The sequence below is a fragment of the Suricata suricatta genome, unplaced genomic scaffold, assembly GCF_006229205.1.
Source record: "Suricata suricatta isolate VVHF042 unplaced genomic scaffold, meerkat_22Aug2017_6uvM2_HiC HiC_scaffold_21, whole genome shotgun sequence".
Classification (NCBI taxonomy): domain Eukaryota; kingdom Metazoa; phylum Chordata; class Mammalia; order Carnivora; family Herpestidae; genus Suricata; species Suricata suricatta.
Window position 1 is genome coordinate 63,731 of NW_021865992.1, and position 17,775 is coordinate 81,505.

General features: G+C 47.2%; 3 protein-coding genes across 13 annotated transcripts in view; 1 reads left to right on the plus strand and 2 right to left on the minus strand.

The window, feature by feature from the left end:
- Positions 1 to 462: 462 nt before the first annotated feature.
- LOC115284792 (exosome complex component CSL4) lies at positions 463 to 7,090 on the minus strand. Of its 2 annotated transcripts, none has more exons than XM_029931272.1 (8): positions 6,986 to 7,090; positions 6,766 to 6,881; positions 4,412 to 4,486; positions 3,121 to 3,209; positions 1,986 to 2,019; positions 1,416 to 1,466; positions 1,201 to 1,285; positions 463 to 870 (listed from the first exon to the last, which is right to left on the minus strand). In XM_029931272.1, exons 1-8 carry the CDS (start codon positions 7,014 to 7,016, stop codon positions 764 to 766), a joined length of 588 nt encoding a protein of 195 aa, XP_029787132.1. In that variant the 5' UTR covers positions 7,017 to 7,090; the 3' UTR covers positions 463 to 763. The 2 variants fall into 2 exon arrangements, with proteins under 2 accessions (XP_029787132.1, XP_029787133.1); XM_029931273.1 differs by lacking the exon at positions 463 to 870 and adding an exon at positions 884 to 1,098.
- Positions 7,091 to 7,176: 86 nt separating this feature from the next.
- LOC115284790 (palmitoyltransferase ZDHHC16) lies at positions 7,177 to 16,493 on the plus strand. 9 transcript variants are annotated; one of them, XM_029931264.1, is made up of 12 exons: positions 7,177 to 7,274; positions 7,441 to 7,659; positions 11,064 to 11,311; positions 11,493 to 11,687; positions 11,835 to 11,923; positions 12,246 to 12,274; positions 12,869 to 13,002; positions 13,137 to 13,184; positions 14,041 to 14,126; positions 14,770 to 14,893; positions 15,038 to 15,082; positions 15,902 to 16,493. In XM_029931264.1, exons 3-12 carry the CDS (start codon positions 11,069 to 11,071, stop codon positions 16,130 to 16,132), a joined length of 1,224 nt encoding a protein of 407 aa, XP_029787124.1. In that variant the 5' UTR covers positions 7,177 to 7,274; positions 7,441 to 7,659; positions 11,064 to 11,068; the 3' UTR covers positions 16,133 to 16,493. The 9 variants fall into 9 exon arrangements, with proteins under 9 accessions (XP_029787124.1, XP_029787123.1, XP_029787122.1 ...); XM_029931263.1 differs by having other exon boundaries at positions 7,182 to 7,388; positions 7,509 to 7,659; XM_029931262.1 differs by lacking the exon at positions 7,441 to 7,659 and having other exon boundaries at positions 7,182 to 7,388.
- A 473-nt stretch (positions 16,494 to 16,966) lies between these two features.
- LOC115284804 (MMS19 nucleotide excision repair protein homolog) overlaps positions 16,967 to 17,775 on the minus strand; it is a 33,392-nt gene continuing 32,583 nt past the window's right edge. For both annotated transcript variants that reach the window (XM_029931289.1, XM_029931288.1), the window contains exons 30-31: positions 17,432 to 17,532; positions 16,967 to 17,352 (exon numbers count right to left, since the gene is read on the minus strand). In XM_029931289.1, coding sequence (XP_029787149.1) covers positions 17,325 to 17,352; positions 17,432 to 17,532 — 129 coding nt within the window. In that variant the 3' untranslated portion in view covers positions 16,967 to 17,324. The remainder of the gene's footprint in view (positions 17,353 to 17,431; positions 17,533 to 17,775) is intronic.

The window sequence follows — 17,775 nt, forward strand, 5'->3', positions numbered from 1 at the left end:
GTATGTAGAGTACTTGCTTGACCCAGTGCCTGGCACATAGTAAGTACTCAATAAGCAGAAGTGCTTAAAAAGGAACATATATTAAAAAAAAACCAAAAAAACCCCCAAAAAAACCTTGAGATGAGGCCTTTCCAGAGTAAGCAAGCACTTGACACACGTCATTTAACAGATACAACCAGGCAAATCCATGCTTTAAATGTCATGATGATTTTTATTTACTTATTAAAAAAATTTTTTTTGTTATTTATTTTGAGAAGGCGAGAATCTCAAGCAGACTCTGAGCTGTCAGCACAGAGCTCAATGTGGGGCTCGAACTCACAAACTGGGAGATCATGACCTGAGCCAAAACCAAGAGTTGGATGCTTAACACACTGAGCCACCCAGGTGCCCCATGTCATGATGCTTTTAAGATTCCTTTCTCTACTCAAGACAAGAGAAAACATAAAATACTTTTAGTAAAAATGTTTTGTCACACAAAAAATATGTATTTGTAAGACTGTCAGAAGGAACAGATTACTTCCAACATTATACAGTTCATTTGCTGGCACCTCCAAAAGAGAAAGTGATCACTCAAGAGAACGAAATCCATTGCAAGATTCCTTAGAAAAATATTCGGACAGTTAAAGTTGCTGGTAGATATTTCTAAAGGTGGTTGTTGGCCAACCCAAGGTATGTGAATAAAGACCGTGGCATCCTGATGTTGGGTTCACACACATCCTCTTGGAAACAGCTTACCCCTCCCTGGGGGGTAAAATGTAGCTTCTTAGGTCTGCAAGAATTCAGGCTGTACTCGGGCCACTTTCCGGAATTCTTTAGTGTGAGTCTTAGGGCACTGCATCTCACACCAGCTAATGGGAACCATCTGGACACCTGGAAGGTAAGAGCTGGTGTTGGAGCTGGGACCCAAATGTCTGCTTAAGACCCTTCACTTTTCAGCTGCTTATGAACTGAAGTGTCACCAAGCTACCTAGTGAACCTGACCGCATACAGAAAAAGCCTGGTTTATTCCACTGACTTAGGCAGTGAGTCCCCGCCTTTAAATTATACAAGGAGAATCATTCCAATCTCAGTAGTAAGCATCAGCACTCGTATCGCTGCCTAGATAATTAAAAAACAAAGGGAATGAGAGAAAACAGTGGATTGATCCCAAACCATAGCTCCCAGGGAAAGGTAAGCATGTGGAAGCATGGACAAACTCACCCGACTCACTGTGGGCCACCACTACCCCAAGCTCATTTTCAGCAGTGGTCAGGAGGTAGTTGGACTGTGCGTCACCCAGCGAGATCTAGGCACATAACACCGGTTAAGGAAAATGAGGGGTTTTAAGTCTTCCCTCCCACAACCACTTGGGTTGCTTTCCACTTCTACTTCTTGTCTTGACAAAGGTGCACAAGACTGCTAGGAATAAAGGATACCACTTTGGCCAGGACAATGTCACCTGGGCGGAAACTCTTATAAATCTCAACCTGTAAACAAAGAACAGGAATGTTAAGTGAAAGCTCTGTATCAGATCCACATGAAACTATTAGACCCTTTGGTAAAGCCAATATATTTTCTAATTCCACAGGGTAGAAGTAATCATTAGTAAAGTCAATTGACAACTTTTATTGCTTCTATAGCATTGTCACATAAATGAATGATTTTTAATTTAGTAACCTGATCAGGAATCTGACTTGGACAAGAAGTACTATAGTTGGCTCTGAAAGGATCCAGAGTAAATCTGAGAGAATAACAATGAATAAACATCTGGTTTCAAAGGTGTAAACTAGCCCCCTCTGATCAACAGAGCAAACAAAACTCCGACGGAGAGGAAAAGGACAGTGAGGTGAATTCCACACATTCCAGTAGGAAACAAATTCCTTGGATCTTTGGATTAACATTCCCACAGATGTTTGCAATTCACTAGAATAATTTGAAAGGACCGAGACTCCTAAAGCCATGAGAGAGAAAGAGGAAAGGAAAAAAAAAAAGAACCAACCAACAACCTTGTCTTTTTCAGTAGCTCGAACATCTTCCTTGCTGTAAAGAAGAATTAACAGAAAGATAAATGATCTATGAGAAAGATAGAGAAAGAATTACCCTACAAAATTCTAGTAGACAAGAGCTACAAAAGTAGACAGAACAAGTGATAACTGGAAACCAAATGCCACCCAGAGAAGCAAGCAGGGTGGAAGCCATCCAGTCCTCACCCAGAGAAAACCACATTCCCATTCTGGGGTCAGACAGAGCAGCAGCAGCAATACCTCGGACTAGAAAAAGCAGACCAGATTTGGCCGGAGAGGATAAGGAACTTTGCTGCCTTAGGGGAGCTTGAACAGAAGCACTATAGAACCACATGCAATCCTGAGGGTGGAAAGAGCCTCAGAAGTTAAATTATCTAGCTCACAAGAATTGTTTGTCCCTTCTCAAAAACCTAAAAGGAAAAAAAAAATCTATTTCACCCACTAAACATTTCTTTTTTTAAAATATATTATTTTTGAGTGGGGGCGCCTGAGTGGCGCAGTTGGTTAAGCAGCCAACTTTGGCTCAGGTCATGATCTCACAGTTCATGGATTCAAGCTCCACATTGGGCTCTGTGCTGACAGCTCAGAGCCTGGAGCCTACTTCAGATTCTGTATCGCCCCCTCTCTCTGCTTCTCTCCCACTCCCACTCTGTCTCTCTCTCTCTCTCTCAAAATTAAATAAACATTAAAAAAAAATAAAAAGGCGAGTCTGAGTGGCTCAGTTGCTTAGGAGTCCGACTTCAGCTCAGATCATGATCTCACAGTTCGTGGGTTTGAGCTTTCGTTGGGCTCTGTGCTGACAGCTCAGGGTCTGGAGCCTGCTTTCAGATTCTGTATCTCCCTCTCTCTCTGTCCCTTCTCTGCTCATGCTCTCTCTCTCTCAAAAATAAATAAACATTAAAGAAAAAACTTAAATCCTGATCTTGTTCATATTTTTGTTTTGACCTAGTTCATACATTATAACATTTTTTCTGGACACTACTTGGAGAGAATCAAAGCACAAAGAAGAGAGAGGCAGGTATAGGAACTATAATGGTTCCTAAAAATTTCAGTCCCCTGTACTCTCCTATCTCATTCTGGGTGCTGTGGCAAATGTGAAGACACGAATACTTCTTACCGGATAGTTCCTCGAAAAGAGTTCTTAAGTGGTGTGGACCCCACATATAGGATGTGCACTTTGGCAAAGCGTGAATTGATGCTAGAGACCTGTGGGACAGAGAACAGATCAGCATTAGAGTCTGTGCAGCTGTCAGCGCAAGGAGGCGGCAGGAAAGTAGGAATTAGCAGGATTTTAGTCCAAGCAACCTTACTAATTACAGAATTTAAGATAAGGTGACCTTTACTTAACTCTGCATAAATTATACATATCTAGTGGAATGAGAGTCACTCTGGCCACCTAATAGAGTTACTGTGGGCGTCCAATGAAATATGGAATAGATCTTGAAAAATACAGAAGGGGGCGCCTGGGTGGCTCAGTCGGTTGAGCGTCCTACTTCGGTTCAGGCCATGATCTCATGGTTTGTGGGTTCAGGCCCCGTGGTGGGCTCTGTGCTGACCACTAGCTCAGAGCCTGGAGCCTGCTTCAGATTCTGTGTCTCTTTCTCTCTCCGCTCCTCGCCTGTTCATGCTCTCTCTCTGTCTCTCAAAAATAAATAAATGTAAAAAAAATAATAATAAAAAGAAAAATACAGAAGACTAACATAAATAGACACAGAGCATTATAGCAAATATAGACCTTAAACAGATCTTACTAAGTGCCCTGTGGAGTGGACAGAATTTAAGTATAGATTTCAGCTACTGCACAATATTTGGATCATTGCCTCTTCAGTTATATTCAGAATAACACACACATTTTCTGCTAGAGCAATTTATAAGGAAAGCAACTACGAGCTACAAATTAATTAAACCTGCAGAAGATGGGGATGATTACAGTTACTGATCAGTACAGCCTCAATTTTAGTTCCCCTGAAACACCCTAAAAGACCTGAAATTTAACAGGAATGTGAGAGTATAAGGTCTTTTGCTTCTTTGCAGAAAAAGATCTCAGTTTCCAGATGTTAAAAAACAGGCCTCCTTCTAACCCTTTGGCATCTGTTTCCTAAACTGCACACTCAGGGAATCAGCTCAGTGAAAGAACTATGCGTGCCTGAACTTGGCTGTCTTGATCATTATTCCAGAACTTTCTAGGTAACACTGTGATGATAGTAGTGCTCTGTGCTGGCCAATAGGGCAGCTGTTAACTATATGTGGCTAGTGAGACAGAGAAAACGTATTTTTAATTTTAGTTCATTTCAATGTAAATGGCCATATAGGGTTAGTGGTTCTCATATTAGATAGCGCGGTTCTACAGTGATCATGATTTCACCACTAAACAGGTTTCCTAAGCAGGGAGGTTAAGACCAACTTACCTTACAGGTTACAATAGCTCCCACATCTGGCAGTAATTGGGATTCTGTTTCTCTCATCACAGAAATGACAGGAAGCTACAGAAAGAACAATAAGATGTGAGTATCCTGGCTAGGCCTTGCGTAAAGGTATCTGTGGCTTAGGAGTAATGTAGGGATGGCTTGGTCCACAGCTGAGGGCATGAGGACAGGTGGACCACAGACTCATTTGTGCTCAGAACAGATGGCCTTAAAAATCTTAGGCGATAGGAGGGTCAAGGGACCATTGGAAGGATGCTGTTAGAATATATAATCCGATCATTTCAGACAGGTTCTAACAAGTTTTTTGGTGATTTTCTTGGAATATAACCAATTATCTGTAATCATGGATGACTTGACTCTTTCCTCCAAAGTTATACTATGTCCTTCTCTTTCTCATTTTATTGTACTGGCTAGAATTTCCAAATAAATGTTAATATAATAATGGCTGTACTTGGTTAATGTTATTTTAAGGGAACACTTGTAGTTTTCTCCTTGGGCATGGTATTGGCTGTTACTGTAAGACAGCTCTCTCGAGCCTCATCTTTTATTAATCTCTCCCTTGTTCACTATGCTTTAGTTCCCTGGGCTTCTTTCGGTTTAACTCGTTAAATATTTTCCCATGTCAGGATTTCTATTCAACCTGTTTTTTTCTATCAAGACTGTGCTCTCCCCACCCAACTAACTCTTACTTATCCTTTAGATTCAGGTTAAACATCACTTCTGCTGACTAGGGTGGATCTGTCTATTACATACTTTCACCATAACCTGCAATAGTCTTTCAAAGCAGTCATCACATATGCAGCCATACACTCATTTGAACATTTACCTGTTCACAATTTTTGTCTGCATCCCTTGATATCAGGAACCATGTGTATTTGTCTCATTACCATTTCTCTAGAGGTCAACACTGTGCTTGGCACATGAAAATGCTCAATAGAGATCTATTTCTATGAAATGAACAAATTTGGAAATGTTAAAGGGGCACCTGGGTGGCTCAGTTGGTTAAGCGTCCGATTTCAGCTCAGATCATGATCTGACAGTTTGTGAGTTTGAGCCCCACATTGGGCTCTGTGCTGACAGCTCAGAGCCTGGAGCTTGTTTCAGATTGTCTCCCTCTCTCTCTGCCCCTTTCCCACTCACCTCTTTCTCAAAAATAAATAAACATTAAAAAAATTAACATGTTAAAGACATTCTCAAAATTAATTGAATGAAATGTCTCTCATTTTACATAAGAGGGAGAACCTAAAAATCAGAGTTCAAGTTTCTAACCTAGAGGAGAATCAAGGTCTAGATAGTCAGTACCCAAGTGTTCTAATTCTGAATCCTTTTTCCACTATGCTACTGGTCTTTTTTTCTTTTAATATTTATTTATTGAGAGAGAAAAAGCATGTGTGAGCAGGGAGGGGCAGAGAAACAGGGAGAGAGAGAGAGAAATCCCAAGCAGGCTCTTTGCTGCCAGTACAGAGCCCGATGAGGGGCCTGAACCCAGGAAATGTAAGATCATGACCTGAGCCGAAATCAAGAATACAACACTCAACCGACTGAACCACCCAGGCGTCCCTATGTGCTATCTGTCTTTAAGCTGCTCCTTCAAAAACTGTTTATCTGAACCTGAGCTAGTCCTGGATGAGCCTCTGGAGCTAGGGAGGGCAGTATCAGGCATTCAACAAACATTTATTGAGCATTTGCTTTGTGCTAGGCACTAAAGGTACGGTAGTGAGGCTTGCTTTCGTGGAACATGTACCTGAGGGTCTCATTATATGCAGAGATAAAGGCACGGAAGGAAAGAAATTTAGTCCTCTGTGAACGTTTCACAAAACACAAAACAAAAACGCACAAAACTATCCCTGACTAGTGAGTCGAGGAGAGCGTCTCTGAAAAAGTGATGCTAGAGAAGCTATCTGAAGGGTAAGTAGATGTAAATAGGCTGAGGGGATGAGCGTGTTCCAAACAGACGGTGTGCGTACAAACGCTCCGTGGCAGGAGAGAGCTGAGCCCATTAGCTACAGTCAGAGAAGCCAGTGTAGACTACACTGTAGGGAGTGAGGGGATAGCAGTGCAAAATGAAGCCGGAGCGGCAGGCGACGTTCGGACAAGATTCAGCTCGCTGCAGGGCTGAGCCTGCCTCTGCTCGGCCCCTGACCACCTTCTGCGAGTGTCAGCAATATAACCAAGCGACACCAACGCATCTGAGTGCCCAGCAGTGGCGACCTCAGCCGGAAGATAACTCGGGGACCAGCTGTCCTACTGCTGAGGCACTAAAGACGCGTCCGCAAAGCAGAAGACGCCTTAAAAGAAAGGAAGAGAAGGAGGAAATGAGAAGTGGCCCCCTTTACCGCTCCGTTGTCGCTGCTCTTAGTCAGGCAGCCAGCAAGCGACGAAAAGATGTAGCCGTGGCGGGTGTAGGTGCCGCTGCCCGGGCTGCCCTCCTCCAAGTTACACAGACGTTCGCCTGAAGAAAAACGCTGCATCACTCACGGGTGCCCAAAAGGTGGTAGCCATCTAGCCTTCCTGCCTCTGTCTCACGCAGATTTCGCTCTGGGCCCGCACACTTACCCGGAATGCAGTACCTCACGGGTGGCGCCATGACTGCCACTGGAGGGAAACGAGGTCGACTTCTTATTGGCTAAAGTCCAGGAGCCGTTCTGCAGTAAAAAACGCGTCAATTGGTACGACTTGTCACGTGATCATCGGAGCCTCCGGAAACCTTTATTTCCCAGGTTACCCCGGGGCGAGTCCGGGGGCGGGGCTCCGGACCGCCTGCGCTTGCGCTTGCGCCTGTGGTCCAGGATGGGCTCGCGGCGGGTCCCAGTCTGCAGGCTGGTGCTGGGGTTGGCGGACGATGGTTGGTTGGACTGAGCCGGGCCCGGCCGGGTTGCAGAGCTGGAGGGGTTGGCAGTGAGCGGCGGCGGAGGCTGCGGGGTTCCATTTGGCTGACTGGGGAGGCGGCCGTAGGCAGGTAAGAGCGGAGCCGCGGACTTTGCTCCCCAGTCTTGCCCTTTTTTTTCTAGGGTCGGCCCCGTGCGGGGCCTTTTCGTCACCCCGGGTTCCTGTTCTCTCCTTGCCCCGCCCTGCACAGCCGTGCCCTGCCTGGCGGAGCGCACCCTCCGGGCAGCTGTAACGCATGGAGCATGGAAGGAGGCCAACCCAACTTGCCCATTTCACAGATTTGGAAACTCAGATCCAGAGATAGGATTTAACTTGTCCAGGATCCTTGAAGGTAGTTCAAGGTAGAGCCCAAACCGGAACCCAAATTTGTTGTTTTTTACTTCCAGTCTATCGCACTTTGATCACGCCACCCGCGTTCAGAAATAAAGCCTTTTTGTGACTGCAGCTTCAGATCTTGCGGTCGGATCCTCAAGCGGACCTCAGGTCCTGTGGGCCCGTCCTTAACTTTTTCAAGCATGTTAGTCTGGAACGAAAGTCTGCACACTAATAGAATGCTGCTCTTACTGAAGATTGACAAGTATTGCTTAAGAAAGCAGACATCCTGAGAGCAGCATCTGTGTCCAGTTGAGGTTTGCTACGACTTTCATTTCAGTTTTCCTTGCCTTTTGGTGGCTTTGGAATATGTCCCTGCCTGTGTAAACCCTCCGGCCCCCACGAATCCAGTTTCCCCTTGGAAAATAGATGGTTATTTAGAGCCTTGGAAAGAGGGGAGTGCTGTGGCCTTCAATCCCCTCTAATCTGGTGGCAGCCTTCCCTGTGGTCTGTGATTACTACTGAGGGACCAGAGTGCTAAGGGCTTGTGCTTGGGGTGATAGGGAAGTTCTGCTTTGCTCTGTTTACTCCCATGTTCATACTCTTTCCTCACCCCTGCCACAACATACACCGAACCACACAATTTTTTGAATTCTGCTTTGGTTCAGTTTCCTGAGAAACGAAGAACTCTGTATGTTCAAGTGTGTCCCCATGGACCACACATCTCTTCCCTGGCATCTCCACACCTCCTAACCCCCACTAGCTAAAATGAGCGGGAAGGGGTTGGCTCTAGACTCTTCATTCAGATCTGATCTGTAGCTCTACAAACTTTCGGTTTACGTGTTTGGGTTCATTTTTGATTGGATTTGTTTTATAAAATCCGTTTAAGCTCTTAAGTGCTGTGATTCTAACAATGGTTTCCATTTCTCTTTACTGATCATGAAGGATGATAGTAGCAGATACTTATTTAGTGTTTCCGCATTGGCAGGAGTGCACTTGCTGCCGTTTGTAGCACAGATAGACCTCTGACCAACCTCACCATTTCTGCATCCTCCGTTCATTCAGCAAGTACTTATTGAATATTTCTGTGAGCCAGGTATTGTGCTAAGCATTTGTAACCATTTCATTTATACCTTAACCCAGTGTATACATAGAGTCTTAAAGGGTTAGAGCTGGAAGGGACCTTAGCATTTGACTCTACCCTGTCAATGAATGGAAACGCAAGGAAATTGAATCCCAACAAGGTTGGGTGATGTGCCCAAGGTCACAGCACTACCTAAGGGCAGAATTGAACCCTAAGTAATTAACTTATGGGATGGATGAGAGTTGGTAAGTCTAGTCCTTGAGGCAGGCATTTCCTATAGAGTTGGGAATTCCGGAGGTGGTTGAGAACAATATGAAAGGTGGAGAATCTGAAAAGGAATGTTTCTTGTTTTTGGAGACAGGAGAGATGGCATATAATTTATGTTTATTAACAGGTGAGGAATGCATCGTATTTTCAAACTATTGCTATAAAAATTATTTTAGCAAATAGGAAAAAAACATTCCATTAGCCCCCATAAGGGAATGAACAATGGTGTGGAGAGGCCAAGTCACTTGGATTTGTTGTGAGGTAAAATTTTTGGCTCACTCTTACATTTGACTGTGGCTGTACACTATTTTGAAAAATCATGTTTCAAGGGGCGCCTGGGTGGCTCAGTTGGCTAAGTGTCTGACTTTTGGTTTCAGCTCAGGTCATAATCTCATGGTTTGTGAGTTTGAGCCCCGCCTTGGGTTCTTTACTGACAGTGTGGAGCATGCTTGGGATTTCTCTCCCTCTCTTCTCAAAATAAATGAATTAAACCTAAAAGGAAAAAAAAGGAAAATTCATGCTTCAAGCTATATTGTTGTTCTAAGCAATAGGACTCCAACTCAGGGGAAGTTTGAGGAAGGGTGGGTTTTTACTTTCTCCCTTTCTGCACTTCTTAATTCTCTTAGCTCCTAATAATAGGTGAGGGAATGGCCAGTTCCTTTATCCTGACGCTGAGAGTAGGTCCTTACTGAATCATCTTCTCATTCTCTGTTGGTCCTGTCTGCTGGATTCCTCTTTGCCTTAGGTCATTCACAGAACTTGTGGAAGGAGGTAATAAAGTTTTCTTTGAAAGGCTTCTTGTGATAAGCCAGTGTGCAAGGAGAGCACCTTGCTCCGGTTACTGAACTGAAACCGTCCCTGCAGTTGAGCAGTCTCCTCCAGTTTCTGTTGGGTTTTGAGCTGCCTTTTAAATAAGTCAGTGGAGTTGCTGAGGACACAGTAGCCCTAGAAGGAAATCAGATAATTTATTTTCTGGTAAGGGCTTTAATCTGGAGAATTGATGAGACTATCATCAAAGGAGTCCATGACTTTTGTTCTGGACATTACCTGGGCAGCTGACCTCCCATGGCTGTTGTGTGAGGTAGAAATCACAGAGCAGAAGAAGGCATTTGCACAGCTGGGAAGGCTGGTTGGGAATCCTGGGGCCAAGGGCAGCAGCTGCAGAGATTTGTGCGACTAGATTTGGACAGGGGAGACTCCCCACTGAGAGGGTAGGCTCTGTGGGCTTCATGAGCCACAGCAGGAAGGACCCCCGCCCACTACCAGTGTCTCATGCCTGTGGTGTTATTCTGCTATAAACACCTGAAGTTTTCATGGCTTTTGTGTCATTGGCGTGGGGCTCGGACTGGAATTGGAGACAGAGCATCTTATGTCATGCAGAGGGTAGCTGAGGTGTCCTGACGGAAGACAGGGACTCTCATGCTACCAGGTTGGGTCTGGTGGCCTGTAACATCAGCTCAGAGGAAGTAAGGAAGAGGAATATCTTTTGCTAAGACTCAGCACCAGGGAAGATCTAGCTGTAGGATCCCCATGCAATGTATTCACTCCCCCACTGGCCATTCCTCCATTCCTTGGTGAAGAGCAATTTTTAGGAGGTAGGTCAATGGGCTAGAGAAGGCGGGATACTCTGGGAATCCTCTGCTGTGGTGGGCGTGCGCCCACAGAGGCACGGTGGCAGCTTTGTGCATGTTAGCTGTGCTCCACCCAGTGGTCTGTCTACACAGAGAACTCCAAAGACCTTGCTTTGGCTTGGAGCTGCCTGCCTTTCCCTCAGCCTTTTACTGTGGGTGGCTCTTTACTTTAGATGTGCATCCTTTTGGATTTGCTGTGCACCCAAGTGGTGTAATGTAAGTAGAATTTTTGCAGGCTCAGAACCTCCAGGCCCTACTCCATGTAATCTGGTTGGGACACTGGCACCACCCATTCTGTAGAGAAGTGGAGTGATCTTCCTGACCCACAGCTGGTGACTGGCACAGCTGGGCCTCAGGTGTTTGCCTTTAAGCTGGTGCTCTGGGCCTCCTCCCTGGTGGGGTAGGGAGGGACAGGACCAGAGTGGCTTCTCACAATAGTGTGTCCTCCTAGGAGCCATGCGGGGCCAGCGGAGCCTGCTGCTGGGCCCCGCCCGCCTCTGCCTGCGCCTGCTTCTGCTCCTGGGCTACAGGCGTCGCTGCCCACCTCTGCTCCGGGGCCTGGTACAGCGCTGGCGCTATGGCAAGGTCTGCCTGCGCTCCCTGCTCTACAACTCCTTTGGTAGCAGTGACACCGCTGTCGATGCTGCCTTTGAGCCTATCTACTGGCTGGTGGACAACGTGATCCGTTGGTGTGGGGTGGTGAGTGATGCCCGGGGAGCAGGAAAGGGGACGTTTTGGGGTAGCAGAAGGACATGTATCTGATGGACCCACACCGGGTTTGGGACCCGCATCAGCCCCCAACCCCAGGGAAACCCCCTGAGTCTACTCTTGGTGTTGGGAACCTCTCACTGTGTCTCCCTGACCTCACTGGTGTTGGCAGGTGTTCGTGGTGTTAGTGATTGTGCTGACCAGCTCCATTGTGGCCATCGCCTACCTGTGTGTCCTGCCTCTCATCCTCCGAACATACTCAGTGCCTCGGCTCTGCTGGCACTTCTTCTACAGCCACTGGAATCTGATCCTCATCGTCTTCCATTACTACCAGGCCATTACCACTCCTCCTGGATACCCACCCCAGGTGGGTCCCCACAGGGGCATGCAGAGGGAGCGAGCTGCAGGCTTTGAGAGCCAGTCCTAGGAGTGGGGAGGGAGAGTGCTTTGGTATCTTTTGAGTTGCAAAACTTTGCTGCCACAGTTGTCATGATGCTTTTCTGCCTTGGCACAGGGTAGGAACGATGTCGCAACGGTCTCCATCTGTAAGAAGTGTATTTACCCCAAGCCAGCTCGAACACACCACTGCAGCATCTGCAATAGGTGGGTCTTGGCTTTGCTCGCTGTGAACCCCAGCTTTGGTTGGCCCTTTTGCTGAAGCCTTTGGTGCCCTCATGTCATGACACCTGGTCCTCAGAATGGTCCAGAGTTACGTATTGTCATCACTTGTGAAAACTGAGTGAGATGAGTTAACCTTGTCCAAGATCATGTAGCCAGTGAAACAGGGTTTGAAGCAAGGCCTGGCTGTCTTCAAAGTCTGTGCCCTTTCCACCTCAGCAGGATGCTGGTCCTTGTAGGAAAGGATTGGCACTGACATCTCAAGAACCTTGGCCACCGTAACAGAGCCTGTGTCCCTCCCTCACAGGTGTGTGCTGAAGATGGATCATCACTGCCGTATCCTTTTATTATCTCTTCTGCACGAGGCCGCCTTCTTTAGCTCCAGAGCCCTACACTGGGTGGCGGGCCACAACCATGGCTCTGGCACCCTCAAAGAACACTGGGCTCATGAAAAGTTAGGAGTGGTGGGGACTGGCCATCTCCTGGGGGAGCAGGAGGCTTACAGGCTCTATGGGACACATCTTCTTGGAGCAAGCCTCTTTTCTAACAGTTCTTTCTGTTCTAGATGGTCATGCTAACATTTGTGGGATGGAAAGAGATGTTTGGGCTTCAGATTGTCCACTGGGCCTGCCAGATAGAACCATTGGTCCCCTTCTGCTGTCCCAGCAGATGGTTGGTTAACACCAGCTAGGTTCAAGTATTGGCAGATTCAGTTTGCTGAAGGATTTCAGTTTTCATGATTTCCCAATGGGACTGGTGAGGGCTCTGAAAAGCTTTAACATCTGGAAATAGTCCCATATTTTCCTGCTTTGGGAAATGGTTCGTGGTGATTGGAGGCCCTGTGCTTGGATGATGCCATCACGAAGCAAGAATGAACCAGAGAGACCTGAAGCTGTGTGTTTGATCTTGTCCTTAATCCTTCCCCACCAGCCTGGCTAAACAACTGTGTAGGCCACTATAACCATCGGTACTTCTTCTCTTTCTGCTTTTTCATGACTCTGGGCTGTGTCTACTGCAGCTATGGAAGTTGGGACCTTTTCCGGGAAGCTTATGCTGCCATTGAGGTGAGCCCATAACTAGGAGCAGGGCAACTCAGTAGAGTTTTGGGGTGTGGAATCTGTCCCTAAGGAGAGGGGCTGGTAGCACCCCTACCCTAGAGGCCTGAGAGTATAACCAGCACTGTTTTCCATCCCCTTAGAAAATGAAACAGCTCGACAAGAACAAACTACAGGCGGTTGCCAACCAGGTGGGCCGTCCCCACACCACTGCCTCCTGCTGCTCAGGCCAGGGGGTACAGAGTTGCTGAGGCAGCGGGGGCCCACCTGCTAGTGGAGTTGGAGAGGCTGGCTGAAGGGCCTCTTGAGACTGGATCAGGGCTATTCCGGCAGACTGTCAGCCATGGGTGGACTAAGTGGCCTGGGGACAAGCTGGAAGTCCCTGGCTTGTGACAGTCTTGGGCTCTCTATCCCATTATCACCTTCTTTGGGCTGAGCAGGGACTCTGCCTTGGTGATGGCCTGAGCAGCAAGGAGTCTGTGTTAGTCTGTGTAATGGGGTTCCAGGGGATAGGGACCAGGCTGGGCCAGTCTGATCACCCTTCACTCCTGGTCTTTCTGCATCCATGCCAGGCCTTCTCCTGGACCTGTTAGGACCCCTTATTTGGAGAGATCTTGGGCTCACGATTATACCACTTGACCTCTACTGTCATCTTAGTCCTTAGTGGAGCTCAGTTCTCCTTGCTTGTTCTTGCATTCTGGGCCTGGGCCCAGCCTCCTCTCTTGAGAATTGCAGCCACACAGGGAGTTCTAGCTGGGGAGTGGAATGGCTTCCCCTGGAGCCCCATTTGTGTTGTCAAACCTGAAGGCCCAGGGTCAGCTCCTCCTGTGCTTTGCCATCCTGTCCAAACCTGCTCTGCCCAGTGTTTGTCCACATGGTGATGCCACCGGGCTTGGCCCACCCATCTGGCTGCTGCCCTGACTGCTCTGTGGCTTAACTCCCTATTTTCTCATCCTGGGCTTGGGTCACTTCCCTGCCTGCAGGTGCTGGGGACTGTGGTGGAGATGAACAGAGCAAATGAGCCACCTTGCTCTTCTCTTTTTCTAGACGTATCACCAGACCCCACCACCCACCTTTTCCTTCCGAGAAAGGGTGACTCACAAGAGTCTTGTCTACCTCTGGTTCCTGTGCAGGTATTTAACACTCATTTGTCACAGTTTAAATGGGGGGGTGGACAGCTTCAGAAAAACCTTTTCCAGTGCCCACACGTACGCAGGGACCCATGCCTGTGTCATCTGCTGCTGTTCTTAGCGTAACTTAGGTTGGCAAAGAGTCAGTGCTTCATTTTCTTCAGCCTTTTGAGGCCGGGAATACTAAGGATGCTAGCATGAGTGTTACGTGCCAAGGTAAGTTAAACTCCTACCTCCAGGTGAGGAAAACCAAAGAGGAGAGGTGAAGTGAGTTGCGTGTGATACACAGCTGGGAACAGAACTGCCATCTGAATTGCATGCTGCCATTCTAACCCTGCTGTTTTCATTACCCACTGCACTTTCCTAAGCATGGGTATTTTAAGAAGTATGGAACATTGTTATTAGTAATGCAGACTTAATTTCCCTACCTTCCTTCCCACATAATTTATTCTTAGCTCATGTTGATGCATTTTCATTGATGCTTTCTATAGATGTAGTGAAGTAAGAACTCACCTAGGATGTGGGCTGGGACTTCAGCAAAGAGGCCTCTAGCAGCTGATCATTATTGCTCAGCTCCATTTCAGACCTACTTGTAGCCTCCCCCTACAACCCAGCTCCCTGCCAATCTTGGCTTCTCTTTTCTTAGTTCTGTAGCACTTGCCTTGGGTGCCCTAACTGTATGGCATGCTGTTCTCATCAGTCGAGGGGAGACTAGTATTGAAAGGCACATCAACAAGAAGGAGAGACGTCGGCTGCAGGCCAAGGGCAGAGTGAGTAGGGCTGAGGGCTTGGGGTGGAGGGTAACTGATCCTGCATCCCTAGCTGAGCTTTAGCTAGCCAATTTAGGCTCAAAAATTAGGAGGGGAATTAAATAAAAGGAGTTTGTAGAAACCTGTTATTTCTCTTGGCTCTAGGTTTTTAGGAATCATTACAACTATGGCTGCTTGGACAACTGGAAGGTATTCCTGGGTGTGGACACAGGAAGGTAAAGTAGAACATCTAGACTAGTACTGTCCACCAGAACTCTTTATGAGGACAGAAGAAATGTTTGGTACCTATACTGTGTAAGACATAGCCACCAGCCACATATGGTTGCTGAACACTTGAAATATGGCTGATGCACCCACAAATTGACTTTTTAAATTTTATTTTTACTAGTTTAAATATGCAACGTGGCCAGTGGCTACCATACAGGACAGTACAAATCTAGACTGGGAGTAGAGATCATTGTTCATTTGAGCCAAAGGGGCTTAAGGCCAAAACTGTGCAGTATACGTGCACGAGGCTTACAGATGACACAACAGAATCCTGAGAAAGCAGTGGTCAGTAAGGGACCTCTAGGTAGGATATGGTGACCACCCATCTACTCCCATTTGTATGGCAGTGTCTGGAGCTCAAGCCAACAATGTATGGGATTGCAGTAATCTATTTGTAGCAGAGGTCCTAAAACAAAAACAAAGTTAGCTCCCTTAGCCCAAGAGACCAGGTTAGATCACTTTTCAAATTGCAACTCCAAGGCAGTAATAACTAAGTGACCAGAAGTACTTGTCTTCCCCCTATTCCCATCTTCATTACATTCCTGCCTGTCACTCCTTGCAGTGACCCCTCAGGGGTTTAGCTTAAAGCCTCTAAAGGCTTGGACATATTAAACTTTTGTTACCTTTGGGATTAATGCTGAAGTAGCTTCAGGATTCCTTCCTTGACTCCTTGCTGAGTAATGAGGATCAAGAAGGAAGATCAAGAACTCTTGGAACTCAGAGATCTATCTTCTCTTGTAGGCACTGGCTTACTCGGGTGCTGTTGCCTTCCTGTCACCTGCCCCACGGGAATGGAATGACCTGGGACCCCCCTCCCTGGGTGACTGCTCACTCAGCCTCTGTGATGGCAGTGTGAGCTGGATCATATCTGTCACAACCTGTGTGCCACTCTGCTTCCTGCATTGTCTCAAGGGCCTCCAAGGACAGCTTCTTGGAATCCTTGGGCAAAAAGAATCGGTGGGCCTGCCTTAGAGTACCATGCAGGGACAACTCAAGGACCAATCTCCTGGCCACTCCAGAAAGCAGGCATGATGTGGAGAAATCCCAGGACTTGATGTCCCTTTACTCAGCTCAGGCAAACTGAAGTTCCAGCCCCAGACTGGAGATTAGGCAGCTAGCAACCTTGCCGGGTGCTGACCCTGACCTCCTCCAGGTTCCAGCACTGGGGTTGGTTACCATCTCTTCCACGTGCTGTCTGAGAAAACACCTGCACAGTAGAACGGAGATCCTGGCTCCTCAACAGGGCAAAGACACCAGGCCTACTGCTGAGGTCACTGCCACTTCTCACATGCTGCTGAAGGTGAAAAATAAAGGTATTTGATTTTTAAAGATCTATAGCTTTTCATTGCCTTTTCTTTTTTTTTTTTTAAGTTTTTTTTTTAATGTTTTATTTATTTTTGATACAGAGAGAGACAGAGCATAGAGGGGGAGGGTCAGAGAGAGAGGGAGACACAGACCGGAAGCAGGCTCCAGGCTCTGAGCTAGCTGTCAGCACAGAGCCCGACGCGAGACGCGAGGCTCGAACCCACGAACGTGAGATCTGACCTGAGCCGAAGTCGGAGGCTTAACCGACTGAGCCACCCAGGCGCCCCTCATTGCCTTTTCTTTAGGGCAAGGATGGGAAAAGTCAGGATCAAGACCTAGTAAGTAGGTGTTCTGGTCATGCTTCCTGTGCTCTCCTTGGAGGGGTGGATACCCTGAAGAATTCTTGGCTAGTCCCTGTCATTAGCGTTCCTATAGCTTATGCACTGGTGCTGCGGTTATGTGTCAGGCACATGTGGGGAGAGGAAATATCTGACAGCCCCATTACCAAAAGAAATCTTTATTCTCCAGCAGGTACACACACATCCATCATCCCTGGTCCTCAGGGCCACATTCATGTGCATTCATTCACCCTTCAGCAGCATATCTCCCTTTTTCTGCCAAATAAATGGAAGAGACCTAAGACCAAGATCTTTGCTCAAACACAAGTAGTCTCACACTCAGTTACTTTATAAATCCATTAGAAATCAGGCTTCCTGTGTTTCCTATATAGCCATGCAACAGAGGCCCAGGGCGGGGCAATCGGAGGCCAGTGGTCTCCTTGCCTTGGGCAAGATGGCTCAATAGTTAGTAATTCCAAGTTAGATTGTCTGTGAGAACAGCCTGGGCCAGGACCGAGGGCTCAGCTGCCAGGGCTCCCCAGCAGAAACCTGTCGGCAAAAAGGTGGTTGACAGCATCAGTAATGAGGCTCATTTCAATCCCATCTTATCCACGACTTAGAAACTCACCATTCTCCCCTGGCTGACACTGCCTCCTTGCGCACCAGTCTCTTCTTGTCATCCAGGGGCTTGGCTAAGGCCCGGATCACCTGTGGTTTGTAGGGCAGCAGCTGTGGAGTTAGAAGAACCACAGCCTTGGTCAACCAAGGCAACCGAAAGGGCTGCTTCTCTGACTAAACAACCAGCGTTCTTCCTATTCTCCTTTAGTGATTCCAGAGTGTGCTATGTGGCAGGATAGCTGTTCTATAGGCAAATCCATGCCTGTGTGTACCTCACAGTGTGTACCTCAGTCACACAGCAGGATGGCCCGTCCCATTTGACTAAGGCAGACGGGAACTTGTCTCGTTCTTTAA

Coding starts and splice junctions, on each gene's coding strand:
- LOC115284792 (XM_029931272.1), bottom strand. CDS start 7,016: ATGGCGCCACCCGTGAGGTACTGCATTCCGG. Junction 6,882..6,985: donor CGTGAGGTACTGCATTCCGG/GTAAGTGTGCGG, acceptor GTTTTTCTTCAG/GCGAACGTCTGTGTAACTTG. Junction 1,286..1,415: donor ACATTGTCCTGGCCAAAGTG/GTATCCTTTATT, acceptor TTATGTGCCTAG/ATCTCGCTGGGTGACGCACA.
- LOC115284790 (XM_029931264.1), top strand. CDS start 11,069: ATGCGGGGCCAGCGGAGCCTGCTGCTGGGCCCCGCCCGCCTCTGCCTG. Junction 11,688..11,834: donor CTCCTGGATACCCACCCCAG/GTGGGTCCCCAC, acceptor GCCTTGGCACAG/GGTAGGAACGATGTCGCAAC. Junction 11,924..12,245: donor CACTGCAGCATCTGCAATAG/GTGGGTCTTGGC, acceptor CCTCCCTCACAG/GTGTGTGCTGAAGATGGATC.